The sequence below is a fragment of the Osmerus mordax genome, chromosome 6 (genome assembly GCF_038355195.1).
Source record: "Osmerus mordax isolate fOsmMor3 chromosome 6, fOsmMor3.pri, whole genome shotgun sequence".
NCBI lineage: Eukaryota > Metazoa > Chordata > Actinopteri > Osmeriformes > Osmeridae > Osmerus > Osmerus mordax.
The window spans coordinates 12,962,346-12,985,700 of NC_090055.1; the positions used below are offsets into that span (position 1 = coordinate 12,962,346).

General features: G+C 44.1%; 1 protein-coding gene across 1 annotated transcript; it reads left to right on the plus strand.

The window, feature by feature from the left end:
* Window positions 1-2: 2 nt before the first annotated feature.
* On the plus strand, window positions 3-16,069 carry abhd5a (abhydrolase domain containing 5a). The gene is made up of 8 exons (XM_067237751.1): window positions 3-47; window positions 9,388-9,468; window positions 9,839-9,924; window positions 10,028-10,400; window positions 13,141-13,295; window positions 13,931-14,042; window positions 14,662-14,848; window positions 15,213-16,069. Exons 1-8 carry the CDS (start codon window positions 16-18, stop codon window positions 15,300-15,302), a joined length of 1,116 nt encoding a protein of 371 aa, XP_067093852.1. The 5' UTR covers window positions 3-15; the 3' UTR covers window positions 15,303-16,069.
* The last annotated feature ends 7,286 nt before the right edge of the window (window positions 16,070-23,355 follow it).

Consider the following 23,355-nt stretch of genomic DNA (forward strand, 5'->3'; position numbering starts at 1 on the left):
TGTTCAGGTTCAAGAATGGCCGAGCAAGTTGTAGCCACTCCGAGAGGGTGAGTGCTTCATTTTACTAGCTATACGCTCCCTGTCCATGTCCAACGTCAAATCAAACTCTTAAGATGGGAGAAAATAAATACTAATATGTCATTGTCTCTTACATTTTTTTAAGTTAGCTTGCTAACTGACGCCAATGTAGCTTTGCTAGCAAGCTAGCTCTAGGCTAGCAGCAGCAGCATTTTGTGACACTCCGTAGTAGTTCTGGTGTATAACAGCCAGGATCAGATACTAATTACTGTAAAAGGCTGACTTTGATCATATACATTCAAACAGCAGATACAATTATAAGGACCTAGGGCTCAACTAAGATAATCATCTCATGTCTAAAGATATAAAGCTAATCTCCCGAATACTTATTAAACTGACTCGTCCGTGCATTATCTTATTGATGGCTTGTGTAGGTCAGTAATAAGTGTCCAGCAGGATGAAGCTATACATTTATACATTTGAATTACTCCGTTTTCCCGAGGTAGTTAATTTAGTTTGTTTAATCGTGATGTCGAAATAACAAGAAGACGGTTAGTCATCCCAAACACACTAAACAGAGCAACTGTACCTGTAGTGGTGTTTTGTTAATATCTACTTCAACCAGTGCCACAGCACAGAAACATAAAACACGGAATATAGAATATACATTATTTGTACCCCAAAACACACTACTGTTCCCAAACACACTCGATAGTCGCCGATGGTTGACAAACATTTTTAAGCTGGCATTGTGATACCCCCCCCCTCCCCCTTAACACACACACATAGATAGCGGTGGACACTGCCACACAAACAATATACTTCCAGTGTCTGCAATAACAACAAAAGTAGAACATTACATTTAAATTTCTAAGGCAGGGATTTCCGTGGGAATCAACTTGAAAAAATATATATTTTTAAACTATTCTCCTTTCGTAGTTGTATCCATAGTGTGTTATGTTCCAAATACACATCCATACATATTTGGATACCTGTGTGTGTGTGTGTGTGTTTTTACTACTGCTCTGCACACAGAAAAAGCTACAAGTCTCTTTCATTTACAGTATCAGTACTTATTTTCTTCTTCATGAGCTTATTTAAATTATGGTTTGTGTGTACTGTATTGAAGAGCAAAAATGTTAAAGAGTTTTGAGAAGTTTTGTAATGTTAGAGAAGTTTTGCAAGAATGTTTTGTTTTGTATTCCTAACATTTTGCTAGTGTGGTGTAAGATTTTGTGGTTAGCTTGTCATTTTGCTCAAATATCCCATAGTTTCAAAGATAGGGCCTTATCAATCAACAAACACCAGGGGTGTCGGCGAACCGAGGTGAAATCAGTTTCATATTCGAGATTCAACAGACATTCATATTCCTACCTCCGTTCAGGCTCCGCGTCATATTTAGGGACCGGGGTAAAAGAGTTGACAGTCCGAATGTTTCTTCAATATCTTACATTTACATTTACATTACATTTATTCATTTAGCAGACGCTTTTATCCAAAGCGACTTCCAAGAGAGAGCTTTACAAAGTGCATAGGTCACTGATCATAACAACAAGATAGCCACAAAACATTGCGAGTAGCCAAAACATGAAGCACACATTGTGAACAACCAAAGTAAGTGCCAAAGGGAAGAACCATAAGAGCATGTAGTTAAACAAGTTACAATTAAACAACATGAACAGCTATATGTGCAAGTGTACCTGTGGAAAAAAACAAGCAACAATAATAAAAACAATATATCACAGCGAGTACTAAAAATTTAAAACAGTTACCACTAACCACAAGAGCAACAAGTCTCTGAGCAAGAGTCATTGTGATCCTTGAGGAAACTAACATCGGGTCAAGCGAACCATTCCTAAGTACCGTTGTACTCCTGGAACAAGTGCGTCTTGAGCCTTTTCTTGAAGGTGGAGAGACAGTCAGTGTCTCTGATGGAGGTTGGGAGTTGATTCCACCACTGGGGGGCCAGACAGGAGAAGAGCTTGTGTTGGGACCGGGCGGTCTTGAGCGGTGGGACCACCAGGCGGTTGTCTGAAGAAGACCGTAGGTGACGGGTGGGGGTGTAAGGCTGCAGGAGAGACTTGATGTAGACGGGTGCAGTCCCGTTCACTGCTCGGAAGGTCAATACCAGGGTCTTGAATCTGATACGGGCCATGATAGGTAGCCATTGGAGAGAGATGAGGAGCGGGGTAACATGAGAGCGTCTGGGTAGATTGTAGACCAGGCGGGCCGCTGCGTTCTGAATCCTCTGAAGAGGGTGGGTTGCACATGCTGGGAGACCAGCGAGCAGCGAGTTGCAATAGTCCAACTTGGAGAGGAAAAGTGCTTGGACTAGCAGCTGGGTGGAGTGCTCAGACAGGTATCTCCTGATCTTCCGGATGTTGTAGAGGGTGAATCTACACGACCGGGAGACCGCAGCAATGTGGGCCGTGAGGGAGAGCTCGTCGTCCATGGTAACGCCAAGGTTCCTGGCAGAGGATGAAGGGGTCACCGTCGCAGATCCCAGGGTGATTGAGAGATCGTGGGAGATGGAGGGTTTAGCCGGGATGATGAGAAGTTCTGTTTTGGCGAGGTTCAGCTGGAGGTGGTGCTCGGTCATCCAGGCGGAGATGTCTGTGAGGCAGGCCTCAATCCTAACTGAGATCCCCGGATCGGTCGGGGGGAACGACAGGTACAGCTGCGTGTCGTCAGCGTAGCAGTGGTAGGAGAAGCCATGGGAGGTGATGATTGGTCCAAGTGAGGTGGTGTACAGAGAGAAGAGGAGGGGTCCAAGGACGGAGCCCTGTGGGACACCAGTGGAGAGCTGGCGAGGGCCTGACAGTTTGCCTCCCCAGGAAACCTGGTAGGATCTTCCTGACAGGTAGGATGAGATCCACTTGAGTGCAGTGCCAGTGATGCCCATCTCAGAAAGTCTGGCGAGCAGGATCTGGTGTTTAACCGTATCAAACGCTGCAGAAAGGTCCAGCAGAATGATGACGGATGACCTGGAAGCCGCTCTGGCAGACTGGAGGGCAGTGGTGACTGAAAGGAGGGCAGTCTCTGTGGAGTCGCCAGTCTTGAAGCCCGATTGGTTGGGGTCAAGCAGGTTGTTCTGAGAGAGAAAGTTAGACAGTTGGTTAGATACAGCACGTTCAATTGTTTTTGAAAGGAAGGGTAACATTGATACCGGTCTGTAGTTCTGGAGGAGGGCAGGGTTAAGGGAGGGTTTTTTGAGTAGAGGGGTAACTCTAGCCTGTTTGAAGGCAGAGGGGAAGGTGCCAGAGGTAAGAGAGGAGTTTAGGACATGGAGAAGAAAAGTTATGATGGAGGGGGAGATGGTTTGAAAGAGAGGGGAGGGGATAGGATCAAGGGGACAGGAGGTGGGGCGATGAGAGAGAATGAGGTCAGAGATCTCTGCCTCAGACAGGGGAGAAAAAGAGTTTAGACATTTAGTTGGGTCAGTCATGGAGGGTGAGAGGGTAGGAAAGGTGGGTTTAGGGAACCGACTGCTAATGTCGGCGACTTTTTTCTCAAAGAAGAAGGAGAAGTCGTCTGCTGTCAGGGTGGAGGGAGGGGGTGGGGGAGGTGGGTTAAGAAGGGTGGAGAAGGTAGAAAAAAGTTTGTGGGGGTTTGAAGCGGAGTTAATTTTGTTCAGAAAGTAGAAGGTTTTAGCACCAGTTATGTGAGAAGAGAAGGATTTGAGGAGGGAGTGATACTTATCAAGGTCCAGACCGCCTTTGGACTTGCGCCATCTCCTCTCAGCTGCCCGAAGGGTGGACCGTTCTTCACGAATAACATCCGTAAGCCACGGGCAGGAGGGAGAAGATCGTGCAGGCCTGGTTGACAGGGGACAGAGAGAGTCAAGTGATGCAGTTAAAGTGGTTAACAATGTGTCGGTGGCAGTGTTAGTGGGGTGGGACGAGAACTCGTCAATGGGGGGGAGGGAGGATGTTACAATAGAGGAGAAATGGGAGGGGGATTGGGAGCGGAGGTTGCGCCGGAAAGTTACAAGGGGAGGGGAGGTAGAAGGAGTTGGAGGGAGAGAGATAGAGAATTGGATAAAGTAGTGATCAGAAATATGCAGTGGGGTTACAGAGGTTAAGTCAGTGATACAGTTACGTGTCAGGATGAGGTCTAGCTGTTTGCCTGCCTTGTGGGTCGCCGGTGTGCTCAGCAGCGTCAGGTCGAAGGAGGTCAGGAGAGACAAGAAGTCGACGGCCTGCGTTCCTTGGAGGTGGATGTTGAAGTCCCCAAGGACTATCAGGGGGGTTCCATCATCCGGGAGGACGCTGAGGAGCATGTCCAGCTCCTCCACAAAGTCGGCTAGCGGGCCTGGTGGGCGATAAAGAACAATTAAGCATGCTTTGATAGGATCAGTTAGCATCACATAATGGTGTTCAAATGATTTGTGTGGATGTGTATTTAATATGTGGGGAAAGAAGCTACCAATAGTCTGGATGAGCTCACAGAGGCTGTGACATCATACATCAGCTTCTGTGAGGACTGCTGTATACCAACACGCACCAGGGTAAGCTACAACAACGACAAACCCTGGTTTACAGCTAAACTCAGAAGGTTGAGGTCAGAGAAAGAGGCCGCGTTTAGGAGTGGGGACAAAGACAGTTTCAAGGAGTCGAAGAACAGGTTTAGCAAGGCGGTGAGGGAGGCTAAACGACTGTACTCAGAGAGGCTAAAACATCAATTCTCTGCAAACGACTCTGCTTCTGTCTGGAGAGGGCTCAGGCAAATTACCAACTACAAGCCCAGAGCCCCCCACTCCACTAACGACTCCCGCCTGGCCAACGACCTGAATGAGTTCTACTGCAGATTTGAAAGACAATTGGACAGTCTTGAACTACCCCTTCCCACCCAGGAGGCCTCCCACCTCCCCCCCCTCTACAGTGACGACTCTCTCCATTCAGGAGGGTGAAGTTAACAGACTTTTCAAGAGGCAGAATCCCCGCAAAGCAGCTGGGCCGGACTCTGTCTCTCCAGCCACCCTCAAGCACTGCGCTGACCAGCTGTCTCCGGTGTTTACCTGCATCTTTAACACCTCCCTTGAGACATGCCATGTGCCAGCCTGTCTCAAGTCCTCCACCATCATCCCTGTGCCCAAAAAGCCAAGGCCAACAGGACATAATGACTACAGACCCGTCGCCCTGACCTCTGTGGTAATGAAGTCTTTCGAGCGCTTGGTGCTGGCACACCTTAAATCCATCACTGACCCTCTACTGGACCCCCTGCAGTTTGCCTACAGAGCCAACAGGTCTGTGGACGATGCAGTTAACATGGCCCTCCACTTCACCCTACAGCACCTGGACTCCCCAGCATCCTATGCCAGGATCCTGTTTGTGGACTTCAGCTCTGCCTTCAATACCATCATCCCCGCCCTGCTTCAGGACAAGCTCTCCCAGCTGAACGTGCCTGATTCCACCTGCAGGTGGATCACAGACTTCCTGTCTGACAGGAAGCAGTGCGTTAAGCTGGGAACACAAGTCTCTGACTCCCGGTCCATCAGCACCAGATCACCTCAGGGCTGCGTCCTTTCTCCTCTGCTCTTCTCCCTGTACACCAACAGTTGCACCTCCAGTCATCCGTCCGTCAAACTCCTGAAGTTTGCGGACGACACCACCCTTATTGGGCTCATCTCTGGTGGAGACGAGTCTGATTATAGGTGGGAAGCGGCCAACCTGGTGACCTGGTGCAGCCAGAACAACTTAGAGCTCAATGCTCTTAAGACAGTGGAGATGGTTGTGGACTTCAGGAGGAACAAAGCCCCACTCACCCCCATCACCCTGTGTGACTCCCCAGTCAACACTGTTGAGTCCTTCCGCTTCCTGGGCACTATCCTCTCCCAGGACCTCAAGTGGGAACTGAACATCAGCTCCCTCATCAAGAAAGCACAACAGAGGATGTACTTCCTTCGGCAGCTGAAGAAGTTCAACCTGCCAAAGACAATGATGGTGCACTTCTACTCGGCCATCATTGAGTCCATCCTCACCTCCTCCATCACCGTCTGGTACGCTGCTGCCACTGCCAAGGACAAGAGCAGACTGCAGCGTATCATCCGTACTGCTGAGAAGGTGATTGGCTGCAATCTGCCTACCCTCGAGGACCTGCACACCTCGAGGACCCTGAGGCGAGCGAGGAAGATTGTGGCCGACTCCTCCCACCCTGGACACTCCCTGTTTCAGTCACTTCCCTCTGGCAGAAGGCTGCGGTCTATCAGGACCAATACCTCACGCCACAAAAACAGTTTCTTCCCTTCCGCTGTTGGCCTCTTCAACAAGGCCAAGGGACCACACTGACTCAAATGACTTCTTGCTTAAAACACTCTGCTTTTTGCACTGCATTACAACATGGTATCTTGTACATTTGTATTTTTTTTTATATTTGTATTTTTGTATTTTTATATTGTAATTTACGGCAACTTATATTTTATTGTATATTTAATTCTATTCTAATCCCACTTAGTACTGCTAGTTTATGTACCCTTAGTATAGTTAGTCCACATATTTAAATTTTAGGTATATGTTTATTGTATGCACCTTCCTGCCAAAGCAAATTCCTTGTCTGTGCAAACTTTCATGGCGAATAAATCCCTTTCTGATTCAGATTCTGAAGCAACCCTGTCCCACCACCCCGCCCGGTTGAGCGGGGTGAGTGAGTGAAGGAGTGGTTGACGGAGAGAGCAGCTGGAGTTGCAGTGTTCTCAGGGCGGATCCATGTCTCTGTCAGCGCAAGGGCATGAAGAGAAGCATGAGATGCAAATGCTGGGATGAAGTCTGCCTTGTTCACAGCAGACTGGCAGTTCCAGAGCCCTATAGAAAGAGAGAGGGCAGGTGGAGAAGATCTGGATAGGTAGTGAAGTTTAGAAGTTGACCGTATATACTTATACTTATTGTATTGTAATGAACGGGAATGCTGGAGAAACACATGCTAGCTATGAATATGTTCTAGGTGGATTAGAATACAAATAGGGTGATACTTATCAGAAGAGGTGATCCGCCTCGTCGGCCATCCTCGGTGGACTCCCGCAGGTAGACTCCCTGTCTTTGTTCGACTGAGTCTTCGTGCACCGAGGCTGCCTCTGCAGTGATAGCCGCCTTAAATATGCTAAAGTCGCAGCTGACAATGGCCCTAATTATGTAAACAAAGCCCGGGTCTCACTCGGCGGCAAGTACACTGAAACTCGATCTCTAGCTAGCTACCTATTGACCAATTTAGCTGCTATACCCTTACCCTCTGTCCTTGAGGCAAAGTTTTAGCAAAACACAAATGAATGAAACAAACTCTGGTTACTTACAGTCAGATGGCAGTCACGAAGTACACTCAGTAAGACACTATTCGCTCCGATCTTTGTCAAAATCCACCATACAAACTTCAAACTTGTTGCACATTCTTCTACTACTGACTGACCAATTTGTACAACCTTTGGTTTGGTGATAATGTTGATTATTGATTAACCCATAGCCAATAAATCAATAAAAACACCAATATTTCAGTATTTCCTCAATATCTTTGTCAAAAATGAACATAGAAACTTCAGACCAGTTTCACATTATTCTACTCCTAGCTGACCTAGTTGTCCAAGCTTTGGTTTGGTGATAAAGTTGATTATTGATTAACCCATAGCCAATAAATCAATAAAAACACCTATATTTAAACCAAAGCTTGGACAACTTGCACAGCTAGTAGTAGAAGAATGTGCAACAAGTTTGAAGTTTCTATGTTCATTTTTGACAACGATATTGAGAAAATACTGAAATATTGGTGTTTTTATTGATTTGTTGGCAATGGGTTAATCAATAATCAACTTTATCACCAAAACAACGGTTGGACAACTTGGTCTGCTAGGAGTAGAAGAATGTGAAACAGGTCTGAGGTTTCTGTGGTCATTTTTGACAAAGATATTGAGGAAACACTGAAATGTGTTTTTATTGATTTATTGGCTATGGGTTAATTAATAATCAACTTTATCACCAAACCAAAGCTTGGACAACTTGGCCTGCTAGTATTAGAAGAATGTGCAACAAGTTTAAAGTTTATATGTTCATTTTGTACAAAGATATTGAGGAAATACAGAAATATTGGTGTTTTTATTGACTTATTGGCTATGGATTAATCAATAATCAACTTTATCACCAAACCAAAGCTTGGACAACTTGTTCTGCTAGTATTAGAAGAATGTGCAACAAGTTTGAAGTTTCTATGTTCATTTTTGACAAAGATATTGAGGAAACACTGAAATGTGTTTTTATTGATTTATTGGCTATGGGTTAATTAATAATCAACTTTATCACCAAACCAAAGCTTGGACAACTTGGCCTGCTAGTATTAAAAGAATGTGCAACAAGTTTAAAGTTTCTATGTTCATTTTGTACAAAGATATTGAGGAAATACAGAAATATTGGTGTTTTTATTGATTTATCGGCTATGGGTTAATCAATTATCAACATTATCACCAAACCAAAGGTTGTAAAAATTGGTAAGTCAGTAGTAGAAGAATGTGCAACAACTTTGAAGTTTGTATGGTCGATTTTGACAAAGATATTGAAGAAACATTCTGACTGTCTACTCTTTTACCCCGGTCCCTAAATATGACGCAGAGCCTGAACGGAGGTAAGAATATGAATGTCTGTTGAATCTCGAATATGAAACTGATTTCACCTCGGTTCGCTAGACCCTTTTTACTTTTTATAAATCTTGTGTGCCCCAGTAAAACGTTTTATTTAAGTTTCAGTTTTAACAATTTACTTTATTAGTCAATGCATTCATTTAGATTGATAATCCCGGAAAAAGAAAACGCAGTATTCCAATCAACACTTGTAAAATCAACGCAGTTTAACCGAAAACACGAACTGATTTTTGCCCGCAGAATTTCATGTCCGCACGCTCTTCTGTTCTATAATAGCCCCTGCAGAGCCCACACATAAGTCCAGGTGTCGGCACGCAAGTCAGAATTGAGGTAGACTAAGAAAACATCACAAAACTTAAGAGAGTTTCTAAATAATAGGCCAACCATCTTATTTTGACTCAAACATAATAACAACACAAACAACATATCATATTACATGATACCGGAAAACGGTATTTGCGCTCAAGTTATTGCAAAATAAATTGCCTTGCGTGCTCGCATTAACTATTGTTGGCCCTACCAAAGCTGATATCAAACTTAAATCCCTGAACTGTACGTATAATCAGTAGGGGCCTGTGCCCCCGTAGAGCTTTATATCTAGCAACGTGCCTGACAAACACTGTTATCATGGGAAAACAGAGTAAATCAAACAAATGAATGTATGGCCTCTTAGGGCTTCATACCAGGCATGTAATACCTTGCTTTATAATATCACTTGTCCCCATCTCCTTTTTGTCTTTCTTTGGCTTCAGACCACTCCAGCGAATACTGATGTTGCTGGGAATTCACAGCCTATTTGGCAGTTTGTTGATGTTCCTGGACAGGACTCTGAGGTACTGTAATGAACTTGATGCTTCTGTCATCATCTAACATGCACATCAATCTAACTCCACCTGTATGTCCTCATGTGCTCAGCGGATGACAGAAATGGTATGCCTTGTAGAAATGATGAGAACCAACAGAATATCAAATGAGAATTGAAATCTGTTCAGTGTAAAGTGGATTCGATAGGAAATATGCAGGTTCACATGCTGAACTGCTGCAAAATTGACCTTCAGTCGCTTGACTGAACTAAATGTTGAGCATAATTGTATTCAGTTGAAGACACATAGCAACTGAAACTAGGTTTTATTTGTGGACATTTGGAGATGCAAGCTTTCTCACTCTCTTTCTTTGATGTATCTGTATCTGTGTGTGTTTCAGGTCCTGGGGGATACCTAGATGGCTACCCTCCTGGTGCCCCACCTCTCAGAACCAGCTACAGGCCGCTGAGGAGAAGATGTTGCAGTGTAAGGACATGCTGTGGCTTGCAGAGACAAAGTCTAGTGAAACTTGCATCAGTCTGATTATCATAAATAGTTCTAGTCCTGACCCCACCACCCCCATCTCCAGGCATCACCACTAAGTTCCACCGGCAGTATGTACCCATCTTGGATGGCAACATGCTCTGGACACTAGCCTTCAACGATAGCATCAAAGACAAGACCCCCATGGTTCTCCTCCATGGCTTCGGGGGCGGCGTGGGCCTGTGGGCCCTAAACCTGGAGGCACTGTCCCAGCAGCGGCCCGTCTATGCTCTGGACATGCTGGGCTTCGGCCAGAGCAGCCGGCCCCCCTTCCCTCAGGAGGCAGAGCAGGCAGAGGCTCGCTTTGTGGACTCCATTGAGCAGTGGAGGGCCAGGGTGGGCCTGGAGTCCATGATCCTGCTGGGGCACAACCTGGGAGGCTACCTCGCTGCCTCCTACTCACTCAAACACCCTGACAGGTAAACAGTGTACAGACTAACATTCCAAAGAGGTTGGAGACCTCTTCCATTTTGAGACGCAGTAGTCAAGCATGATGTTTAGGTTAACACATTGGTATCATATGTTATATTTACTAAACTAGAGAGTATACAATTTCTGGGGAAATTGTAGGGTGTGCTTGCTTGCGTCCGTTGCACAGGGGTCTGTATATTTTATATAAAAATGCATCGGGCCTACTTATTATTTATAAAGATTACATAGATTTAAAAGCATCTTTTTTTTGCTGCTCATTTACAACTGAAAATACGAGTGAAGTGTAGAATGAAATATGATGTCTTCTCATTTCCCCTGCAAGAGGCAGCTGACAGGCTGAATCAAAACGAATACATTTGGCAGACCGGTGTAAAAATTTACCTAATCTCTATGACTTAAACGTCCTTTTAAGTTTTTCCCTTCTCATGATATTTTCAGGCATTTAGCCTACTCATATTGCATTCATTCATTAATAAACAACCCCTTTGAAGATTATTCTACGACGTTACCCGGCCGTAGAAGATGGAATCGCGATTCAAACGGTACCATCTGCTAACTGAAAATATGCCCCCCAAAACGTAAATAAGCTTGACATTTATTTAGTGGAAAATTGCTCATTCATAAAATGCTCACTGGTAGCGATCATTGTCAGTAACAACGCAAAATGCGATATAGCCCTGTGTGGAGAAGCTGCCCCGGTAAATTGTACTACTACGGTACAGTACTAGACTACTGCTGTGTTCGTCTTGGTAGCGATTGCGTTGGTTGAATTGGATTTAACGTTCCGTTGTACGGTTTAGGCTGAAATTAATTATTTTCATGAACAGATTGACAACGTTTAGGCTGTGGCAATGAAGTTCAGGTTAGTAGTTAGATAGACTTTTGATTTAAGTAAGGGGAGTGCCGAACATTTTCTGTCGCCGTTTGACTTCCTAAACAGCTGTGTAGTGTACATGTTTTTGTAGTGTGTCTCGCGTAAGCTACAGCGTTGCAGTGAGCTACACTGGTTTGAAACCACAGGTAATGGTAATTTCACCAACAAATCGTTTACTAATGTCAGAATAAATCCTACAACGAAAATGTAGATGTGAGGAATGTTTATTTTAACGATTGAAAACAGATACATCATAGACCACTGTAGTATGTGTTGCCCGGGCAACACAGGCTAATGTCATGATGCTAATATTTCAGTGAAATAGTAGACTAATGTTTCCGAAAGTAGATGTACTTCCTTAATAATATCAGCTTATATTGTACATTACACATCACAATTGTGTGTCATATCACAAAGTAAAATGAGTAAATATTTATCACCCTGGCCTCTTTGCTTGTGGCGTTTCTGCAGCTGCCTTGCAGTAAAGCTATAGTTAGCCTAGCTATCCCCCAAGTAAACAGATGCGAAACGAATGTTCTGCCAAAGGTAGTCACGCGTGTTTTCGTGACGTTAGTGACGTAGTGACGTTAGTAACGTCAGTGACTTTGGCTAGCAAATTAGCCACCGTTAGCTTCACTTTTCGCCACAAAAACTTAACCTAAGCCCAAACCATGCAACGGAACGTAAATTCCAATAGAAGCAACTCAATCGCAACCAAGACGAAACTTTTGACACCTACGTTGTCTATGTAGGCCAAATATTGACTGAGTTTTAGGGGGGCAAAAAGAATAAAAAGAATAATAATATATGTGAGAGAACAAAGGTTGTGCCCTTGCCGAAGGCAAAGCACACCCAATTAATCTTTTAAAATTATTATTATTCGGTTTGCCAACTTTATCACCGACCTAATTTGGCCGCAAGGTGAACCACGAAAAGTCTTTTAGAAAAGGATTCCCGCTCCACAGTCTGGCATCTACACAATCTTTAGCTCATAAAAAAGTATGAGTCGTGCTAAGCTACCAAAAAATAGTTTGCCGCTAAAATTCCAGTCGATTGTCGATGCGTCTATGTTTTATGCAGAACTAGTTTCTATCTTCCAGTTCCTCAGTTTCTTTTGTGTTGGCACAATTACAACAACGACATAAGTCTGTGCAACACAGTCCTAGCGAATTTCTGGTCATCCAGGTGACGTGCAAGGTCCCATCCTCTATTTGCCAACCATATCCATCCATGTGGACAAAAAGCAGCTACCTTATTGGTGTAGAACGATCACAGGTCGAACCGTGCCACCAAAATCCTATTATGCTCTGAAGAAACTAGTTCTGCATTAAAACATAGACGCATCGACAATCGACTGGAATTTTAGCAACAAACTTTAACCCTAACTTTTTTGTAGCTAAGCACGACTCGTTCTTTTTTATGAGCTAAAGATTGTGTAGATGCCAGACTGTGGAGCGGGATGAAATGATAATAGGGTTCACCTTACGGCCTAAATCTACTAATCCCGACTGTGTTATCCACTCATAACTCCCCTCCTTCCTCTGTGTTGGAGTGTCTCCTCTCAGCCATGTCTTGTAGTGTGGCTCACACCAGGGGGCACCACCTCCAGATCTGTAGACAGTGTCTCCCTCACCATTCATGCTTGGTGGCATCCTGGCAGTCCTCTATGGTTCAGTGGCCTTAAGAGGACTGACAGCACAGCACCTGGATTTACTTTCAGATCACTCTTTGGCTGTCCAAAAAAGGCTGGGATTCTGCGATAGTGATACTGATGGCAGGGGATTGTGTTGGCAGATGGTTCTGATGTAAATGCACACTTGTTTGGGTTGACCTCTTCTTGTGGTCCTGCGCAGGGTGAAGCACATGGTTTTGGTGGAACCGTGGGGCTTCCCGGAGAGGCCCGACACGGCTGAGGAAAACCGGCCCATCCCAGTGTGGATCAAAGCCCTGGGGGCCGTGATCAGCCCCTTCAACCCCTTGGCCGGGCTCAGGCTGGTCGGCCCGCTCGGTAAGAGATCAGCACAACGTTCCAAAGAACTAAACACCCAAAACTTTATTTTATTATAAAAAAACAAAACAAAGCTCATCCATTCTGATCTTGATTCCAGCAAATCTTTCTGCTTCTGGTGGTAAAAAACGAAAGCGCTTTTTCGAGGTACTGTGACGTATCACAGGGAGGGGTTGTGAATGATAATTGGGTGGGCTATGGCTTTCATATAGTGCGAGTAACTTCTATGGACCTACATAGCAGTACCTATAGTAAAAAGAGTGTAGTTGCATAATAACTGCTATGTAGTTAGACTTCATGACAGATATTACACAAGTGAAACTTGGTACGGGAGAGGTTGTGCTTTCCAGTGAATGTTAATCTTGATCTTGATCTTTCAGTTCCCCTTTACAACATCTTACCCTTCACACCCCAGCCCTCCCCCAAACTGTGCCTTTGAAAACTTTTGTATTAACATATTCCTCTTAAATGGTACACTTAAAACTGTGTCATTACACTGCAATTCCAATGTACCTACAATGTTTTTACTACAGCTAATGCTATGTAGTTACATGGCAGTTTATGTTCCCTCTGTGTGTGTGTGCGTGTATGTGTGTGTGTGTTTGTGTGCATGCGTATGTGTGTGTGTGACCCAGGTCCTACTCTGCTGCAAACTCTGAGACCAGACTTCAAGAAGAAGTTCTCCTCCATGTTCAATGACAACACAGTCACAGAATACATCTACCACCTCAATGTCCAGTCTCCCAGGTACCTCCCTCTTGCTCTCTCTCTCTCTTCCCCTGTCGCTTGCTCACTCTCACTATCTTTCTCTATATATATACAGTTGTGGCCAAAAGTATTGGCAGTGACATACATTTTGTGTTTGCAAAGTTTACTGCTTCAGTTGTTGTGGTGTTGATTCACATTGTTACTCAATTATTGTGCAGTGATCAGATGGATTTTAAATAAAAGCTTCAAAACCCACATTTCACCGTTTTTGGGCCCTTGCATGAAATGACTGCTAACATAATTTCACTAAGTCATGTCATCAGCACAGGAAAAAGTGTGAACTAGTTCTAGCCAGGTGAAGTCACTATCATTCTGATTGCAGATTAATTGCTGAAAAAGAATGGACTATTTGCATATTTAACATTTTCGCCAAAAAAGCTTTTAAAACCTTTGAAATGTGTATCATTGTTTTCCAGTATTCCATAGAAACGTGAAAAACAAATCCTCAAATAATGAACCAGCAAACTGAAAAACACAAAATTTGTCACTGCCAAAACGTATGGCCACGACTGTATATCTATACATGATCTCTGTATATCCAGTATATAAATTGTAGGTTTATCTATCACAATTCAGTCGTTATGATGTGTCGCTGCAGTGGGGAGACGGCCTTCAAGAACATGACTGTTCCGTACAGCTGGGCTAAGAGGCCCATGCTGCAGAGGGTGGCCCGGATCCGGCCAGACGTCCCCATCACCGTCATCTACGGCTCACGCTCCAGCATCGACGGCAGCTCTGGCAGCACCATCAAGGAGCTGAGGCCAAACTCTCACGTGGAGATCATGGTGAGCCCTTTACACAAGGAGAGATAGACATGATGAACCTGGTGAGATTACATAAGAGCTAGCCTTCAACCCTAGCCCCCTAATCCCCCATAGCCTTCAGGCCTATGGGAGTCAGGTGGCTGAGCAGTTAGGGAATCGGGCTAGTAATCAGAAGGTTGCCGGTTCGATTCCCAGCCGTGCGATGACATTGTGTCCTTGGGCAAGGCACTTCACCCTACTTGCTTCGGGGGAATGTCCCTGTACTTACTGTAAGTCGCTCTGGATAAGAGCGTCTGCTAAATAACTAAATGTAAATAAGACTAACATGGATGTTGTGTGTGCGTGCATGCGTGCGGCACCTGTGTTTTCACTACCCCTCCTCCAGTCCATCCGTGGGGCCGGCCACTATGTGTATGCAGACCAGCCAGAGGACTTCAATCACAAGGTGCTCCAGGTGTGCTCCAAGGTTGAATGAGGAGGAAAGGGAAGGGGATGGAGGAGGGGCTTACCTCAGTCAGACAGGTTCCCAGCAGCCAGATTCCTTTTACTCTGGTACTCACCTGAGAAGCAGGACATAGGATAAGACAGACCAGTAGTGCTTTTTAATGCCAGTTCAGGTTTTTAATACCAACAGTGCACTGTTGTCTCAGTTAACAGTACCTGCTAGAGATCAAAATATAAGAGGATTTAACTTAATCACCTGTTTTGCCTTGTTATTGTATGACAAGGTAAACATTTATTTTACAGTGCTCCTTTAATTTATCCAGTCATTTTTACCTTTTTGTGTGTATGTGCCAGTGATTTTGAATACATTTTTTCAACAGTTCTTTTTAGGATGATATTGCATTTATTGTAGTCGATTATAGCTTCGACCAGTTATTTGTATGTCCTTTGAACTCAGGCCAGTCAGACAATCTGAGCCTGTATATTGATGTTTAAAGATTAAAATAAAGTACATCGATACACTTTATAAAGATAGTCTGACCCTCGGACAATATGGAATTGCATTCCATAGTAACTGAATCTATGTTTCCTCTGTGCTGGCATGGCTGACACTGTGTACAATGTCATTCAGAATAATCTTGACAGTATATGCTCTGTCTCTGCTTGGTCTTGCAGGCGTGGCCTGCTAATATGACCATGAGTCAGCAATGCAGTGGTCACACTGCACTTCTTTTTTCCAGTACTATTACCCATTTGCTGTCAGACCATCTGTCAGCCCACTGTGTGTGTGTGTGTGGGGGGGGGGTTTGTATGCACTCATCTGTGCTCGGTGTGTAATTTGGGTATTGATATTCTGGTACCCAAATGTCCTTATGTCATTTTATCTATTAACATATCACAGTTTCCATGACTTTGGCCATGAGACGACCCCGGAAATATCTTGCAATGCCTTTTGATTGAATCCCAGATCTACCTCTCTCCACAGCACTGCCACAGTGAAATACCAAAGGGCTTTTCTGGTGTACCTATTCATAGGGATACACACTATGTGGTTATCAATACAGCATTTCAATAAACATAAAATAAAGTTTTCCTCAGATTGGCAGACTGCTGTAAATTATCGTAGACTGTGTTTGCGGATTGGGTATGTTGCTAGTTTTACTTGAGCTCTGCCTGCTCTGTGGACTGAAAGCTGAGCTTCAAATGTCTCACTGAGATTGTTGGGTTTGCCAGTAATAGTCACTCTTTGGAATGTTTATTGTTATTCTCTGCAATTGTGAAAAACCTGTTCATAGGTGAATAAATCAAGATATTTAATATGATAGCGTTTGTAGAAGTTATTTTATTTCCTCTTTCCAGCTTATATCTGAAACAGCAATACATTTACAATAAATATACTTACTTATATAAACATGCTCACAATAAAACCCTCAGCTTCAGAGTGATTTTAGAAAATGGTGTGTAATACCACTCGCCGACAACTAGGGGACACTCAAAGTTGCACAAACTTCCTGAAAGCTAAAAAATTAAGTGCTACATATTCAAGCAAGTCACTGAAGGTCGCATTTACACCACTAAATCACCTAATACAATAATTATATGGACAATTGTAAGTATTAGAATGAATGAGAGGTATTATATTGGCACTGAGAAACTGAAAGCATTGGCACACAGTGCTTTGGGGAGGTCTGTTGCCAGAAAATGAGGGCAAAACAGGAAAGCATGTTCGAAAATTCTGTTGTCCACTCTGGGTGCCAGAGAAAGGATGTGGTCTTCCCATAATTCAGTCCTCAAATCCAGACCATCTTTTTGCAAGGTTAATAGAGAGATACTAGCTTTCTGACATCCTGTATTACTAGTTTATCACCACAAGATCAATAAGAAAATCTGCAACGTCATATGAAGGTGTTCCAGACTCATAAAATGCCTGGATGGATTTTGTTTCTGTTTCCATCCAATCTGCAAGACAGTATAAGTTCTGTGATTTTAATGACTGTGAACCCTTTTTAGTTCAGCCAAAGCTGCTGGTTGCTGAGCAACATTGGGGCCTATTGTAGGTGTAAGATGGTGTTGAACATAAGTGTTTTACGGTGATTTACTGCTTTCCCATTTGACTGGATCAAAAAGACTTAATTGTTTACCTGAGCGGACATACCTTCTGCTTCATATAAACTGTGTTAATATAAATTATCAATTAATTGCACATTGATATAATTTCTAAATCATCATCGTTTACTGCCCAAATTGAGCAAAGGTGTTTGCTTCACCAGCTCCAATCATGCTAGTGTGAATGGAGCTAGGAGTTGTGTGTGTGTGTGTGTGTGTGTGTATTTAGTCTGTCTGGGTTTTCAGCCTGACACAAGGCCACCAGAGAACCTCTATAGGCCAGACAGGGCTCAGTGGCGTTGCTAGGAAACCAGCCAGTCAGTGTTGTATTAGATCAAATGTATTAAATTCTGCCTTTTGCCTCCCGTATCTGTCTCTGTCTCTTTATGCTAGCCTACTTCTTAACCCATCAAGATTCTCAGAGTAGGGGTGCTGATCTAGGATCCATACTGGCACATAACAGAATAATGAACCAGTTCTCCTATCCTGAGAGACTTGGTACTGACTGAAGATGTAGGTATGCTTTCATAACTATTTTCCATATACAGTGAAGTTTTAGCCTCAGTGTTTTGTTTAGAAGCTATTCTCTGTGTGTCTGTGTACCTCTGTTACACCACTGTTCCTGAATTTACTGGGGACAGTCAGACCCCGAAACAGAGATTAAAGTAGATGAGGATGACTCATCTGTGGAGTCATCCAACACTGCACTCTAATGCCAGGAAGACAACTGACCGATCTTGAGTCCTTCTTGAGTCATTGAGGGTTTTCCAAAGACCTCAATGTTTGATATCTGTCATGTCTATATCTATGTGTGTGTGCATGTTTGTGTATGTGACAGTGTTTATGTAGGGTTGAAGTGTGAGTGGGGGGTGGGCTGGATCATTGTTAGCTTGCTGAACCAAAAGTCTGGAAGAAAGCAAAAGTAAGGAGGAGATAAGTGGATCATGACTGCCCAGGTGAGCGAAACCTTCTGTGTTTCATACAAATGAGTTCAGTTCAGTGCAGCTGAGTTACTGGGACTTGTCATCTTGATTAATGTATGGGGTCACAGGGCACACCCCCCAAACGCTTCGTGTTCAAACCCCTCTTAACTCATAGTTTTATTTAAGTGAGGTGAGAATGGTCACTATCAAACTTTCCCCCAAGTCTAGCAGACAACGTGATTTTTAACAGCTGAAAGTGTTTCTGGTCATATCATATCCTAGCAAACAGTTTTTTGGGGAAGTCCTCAAATATAGTGCCTGCGTTAATTTGCATTAGAATCCATATTCAAACAAACCTGTCTCTGTCGAAAGTGGGAAGATAGAGATATACAGTTTATGTCCCACAGGTAGAGTGCAAGCAAAGCCTACTCTGAAGGGAAATGAAAAAGTGTTGATAAACATTGGTTGGGACGGAGTGGTGGTTCAGGGAAAAAACAGTGTTAGAATATATAATAGTGTTTTCAGCCCTGCAGATGTGCCTCAGCCTCTGGTCTTCCTACACAAGGGGAATCCCTGCTTTCCACGTGAACATGCAACCTATCAAATGCACACACACACACAGATGTGCCTACATGCTGAGCCCAGCTCATAGACTGCAGGTCCCAGGTTCTGTGACTCACACCAGGGAATGACAGAGGGAGAAATAGAAGAGAAAGGAAGTGACAAAAAAAATTGGAAAGACAGATGGAGAGCGGAAAAAATATGAAGAGAGAAAGAGGGTGGCGACCTAAAGGTAAAGCTAGATGGAGGGAGGAGAGAGAGAAATCAATCTGCCGAGCAGGTCTCGCTGTGTCAGGTTCTCCGGAAGCAGCAGAACAGATATGCCTAAAAATACTGAAGCACGCCTGGAAATGACAGAGGGTGGAGCGTCAAACAAAGAGAAGGGGGAAAAAATCCATAAAACATGGTGCCACGGCGTCGGTGAGAGCGTGTGAGGGAGTTTGTGCGTATGTGTGTTTCTGTGAATGCAGGCATCTCCCAGATGGCTCAGAAAGTGAAGTGTGTGCATGTGTGTGGGTATCACTGACAAATGCAGGTCTTTGTGGTGACGGGGCCGTCAACGGGGCTGGGCATCGGCACATCTCTCAGCACCTGTCAGCCGGGGCCGCTCAGGTGAGAGAACAGTGCTTTGTTCGTTGTCATGGTGACAGGTAAACCCTGGGCGGGGAGGAGGGCTAATTCTTGATGTGCTGACTAAGAGCCCCCCCATCCACCCAGAACTCTGCAACGGTTGGCTTTAAACCCATTACCAAAGCTATCACTCGAAGGGTTGCATCAAGCATAATGTGTTGTGCTCACCTGCAGTAACGTCTCTAGATACAGTTTATATATAATTATAACATTAATATTATGTATTTACCTTAAAGCAGGTCTTCCTGCCTGTCTGTGTCTGGCTGTCTATTAATAGCCAGCTATTGTCTGTGTCGTAAGCCCCTGGCACAGCACGGTATTGAAAAGTGACTCAGTGGCGACATTCTCTACGCAGAGAGATGAATCAGGCACGGGTGTCGCAGCACATTCAACGTGAAGAAGCTCAGTGGCCCGTGTGAACATAGTCTAAACAAAGCATTAGCAAGGACATGATGCTGCAGCTAAACAACTTGACCCTGGGTTTTCACACACACATGAAATACACTAGTACGTAAACACACAAACTTTAACACAGAACGTTATTTTGAAGGAAGAGCTAAACAAAGACACAATTCTCCAAGTAAGCAGTTTAACCCTCCGTTTGACTTAGCACACACACTGGGAACACACACTTTAAACACATGCACACACACACACATTCCTCCATATACAGCACTCTGACATTCTCACACACAGCATCTCCTGCCAGCTGGGAGTTAATTGGTGGGTGGGGGTGGGGATTAGGAGGCTGCAGTCGGCGGTTTTCCCTGGACCGTAGAACCCCCCACCCCACACCCACACACATCTCACCACACCCTCCCAAGTCCTGCTGACCCCTCCAGACTGGACTCTTCTGGACTGCTGAGCACACCTTTGGACTTGGCTCTTGTTTCCATTGCTCTGGCAGGGTGGGTGTGCACGCACACAAACTCACACACTACATCACCACCAGCAACGGTTGCTGCTCCTTCCCTATAAATACATGAGTGTGTGCTTGTGTGTGCGTTCCTGCCAGGCCTGCACTAATAGGCCTAATGCTTCCTGAGGAGCAGCCCGGAGCTGCATTAGGACTGGACTGACGATTGATTTAAAGTAAAGAGCCCATCCTGGCCCAGCCCCTCTACTGTACATGGGCTCGCTTCCTGTCACTAACCCACAGGGTTATCTCACAAATGCAATTAAGGTGCTTCAAAGTGCATTTTCAGGAAGACAACGCGAACCTAATGAGAGGAGGGTCGGGGCCCCTCCCTGTCTGAGTGGGAGACCCCTTGCTGGTCCATCAAGAAATGGACACATTACTTCGTAGAGGAAATGGAAGTGTGTGCGTGGATATGTGATAGCGGGGGTAGATAGCGAGGGCTCTGGGTGTGTCTAAGGAGAGGAAGTTGCCCAGTGAGAAGCAGGCTGGTTGAAAATCCATTCATGAACAGATGATTTTGGCCACTTCGGGGTTAACAAGTTGATTATGTCGGGCACTCTTGTTCTCGCTGCCCGTTATGCAATTCTGCGACAAGGCAATTGAGTTTTAGTATCCAACACTCTGGGTGGGTTCTGATGGGTCCTGGCTGCCCTTAACAGGAGCAACCAGACACACAATGACATATAGTGCATGATAACATTTACAGTGGCCTTTAAGCGTTAGTTTGTGAAATTTCCCTTGCCATGTCTCACAGAGAGAGAAATAATTTTACACCTGAGAGAGAGAGAGAGAGAGAGAGGGAGATAGAGACCGATAGGGAGACAGAAACGAGCGAGCAAGCTTGATGTCCTAGGGCCCAAATGAATTGTAATGGGCTTTCAGAAGACGGAAGAACCGACATTTACATTTTATTGTTTGAAAATAAAGATGGAGATAACAGAGTGAGAAGACAGGAAAGTGAGCAGAAAAGGAAGGCAAGGATAGGAAATGGGAAGAGAGGAGTGGAGTGGAAGATGAAAGCTAGAGAAGGGAGGAAAGGAGAGAAGAAAGAAAAGGGATCGGATAGGACTAATACACAAATAATTATGAGGAAGAGAAGGGTTGATGTCCAGATCTAGGATAGTAGTTGGTTGCCTCCTGCAAGACTCCACAGTTGCTGCAATTAATAACCTCATAATTTCACCCAAATGCCCAAACATGGTTTATCCAACCATCCAAAGAGCTGGTACTCTGCTTATCTGAATCTGAACAACCAAAATGCACCGTGAATGATAATCTGGAAAAAGAAACAAATGTGTTTTATGAACAGTGACAAAGGAGTTGTCCATTAGCTGCTGTTGCTGCTGCAGCGACAATCCCTGGTCCTTTGTTGTAGATTTATAGATCATGTTTGATCACCTTGTGGGCATAGCTTTTTCCTAATGCTAGTCTAATATTTGCAGTGCTGTACTATGATACCAAGTCATCATAATGGTGACTGCAATCTTTAATATAATACTAGAGGACCATTGTTCACGTCTGACAGGAGGGGGGAAATAGATATTAGCTGACAAAGCATTATGTCGGGTAGATTTTCTTTAAATGCAGCCATTTAACCACTCACTGCAAGCGACAAAGACACAGCCCCCACACCTCATCCCCCTGTTTTCTGTGATTTGTGCGTTGAAGGGTAATGTACAGGGAGATAATTTATGTAGTGAAATATTCATGTATGCAGGTGAGCCAGGGCTGTGCATTTACACCTACACAGAGGCTGTGACAGCCAGACAGTTTGTTTTACAATGAGCTCTTCCCCTAAAGAGCCCTACTAAAGGCTGGAATTTAAATCTGAAAAAGCAACATTGAGGAGACGTTTTCCCCGTCTCTCTCTGCAGGATATGAGGAGACGTTTTCCCCGTCTCTCTCTGCAGGATATGAGTAGACAGTGATTGAAAGCTGGGAGGGCGGGGATGCTTGACTGCTGTAGGTTGTCAGGCTAAAGGCGAATGAGTGTAAATATAAGACAGGAGCTGGAGTATAGCACGGGTTATGATGAGGTGTCAGAAAAGCACATCACCAAGGCAGGGACTCTCTGTCTCCCTCTGTCTCTTTCTCTGTCTCTCTTTGTTTCTCTCTGTCTCTTCCTCTCTCACATACTGTACTCTCTCTCCATCACTATTTCTCTCTACTGTATATTATTCACTCAAACATGCACACTAATCTTTCTTGCTTTATTTCTCTCTCTTGATTTTACTGTTTCAGCAAAAATGATTACTGGTGAACTTGTTAGTTTTGAGTAATAGTGGATAGTTGTTATTGTTTTCAAGTCATTTAATGTGAATATATTATGATTTATGGATTCTAAGAGTAAAAGTACATTGGTGGTCTGGTACTATATTTGTATAACTAACAAACATTTATAGGTAAACACACTGATACTGTGTTCACTAACAAATGAAGTGGTTTGGCTATAATTATTTTAAAATGCACTCCACAACAAATGTCAGTTTGTGACTTCTAACGTCACACGAATACGATACTTCACAGGCTTTTTCACTACAAAAAATACTTCCTAGTTCATCAACAATTCTGCCCATAATTGTGAACAAATAAATCTGAGAGAAAAAAAATGTCCATGGCGATGAGACACTGGACTAACATTCAAAACAAATTAAGTTTAAATTAAATGTTGACTTTCAATAGCTTATGTCTACATTTATACAGAAAACGGCACCTGTGTTTTCTGTTTAACAAGTGTTTGGCGCAGTCAGCATTTGGGACTTGTTTTACATGCAAGGCAGTGATGAAGGTCGGTAACCCGAGGAGATGAGAAGCTCCTCCCGGAGCCCTGACAAGCCGGTGTCGGACTCGATGCGGGAGCAAGGGCATAGGTTTGGTCTCAGCTTTGGTAAGGACACTTGTTTGTTCAGAATTGTTTTTTTTATATACAGGTAATTGGTTCAGGT

Bases quoted from the DNA above. Each gene is read 5' to 3' on its own strand.
- abhd5a (XM_067237751.1), top strand. From the start codon at position 16: ATGGCCGAGCAAGTTGTAGCCACTCCGAGAGG. The intron at 9,469-9,838 runs GTACTGTAATGA...TGTGTGTTTCAG, and splicing joins TTCCTGGACAGGACTCTGAG to GTCCTGGGGGATACCTAGAT. The intron at 13,296-13,930 runs GTAAGAGATCAG...TGTGTGACCCAG, and splicing joins CAGGCTGGTCGGCCCGCTCG to GTCCTACTCTGCTGCAAACT.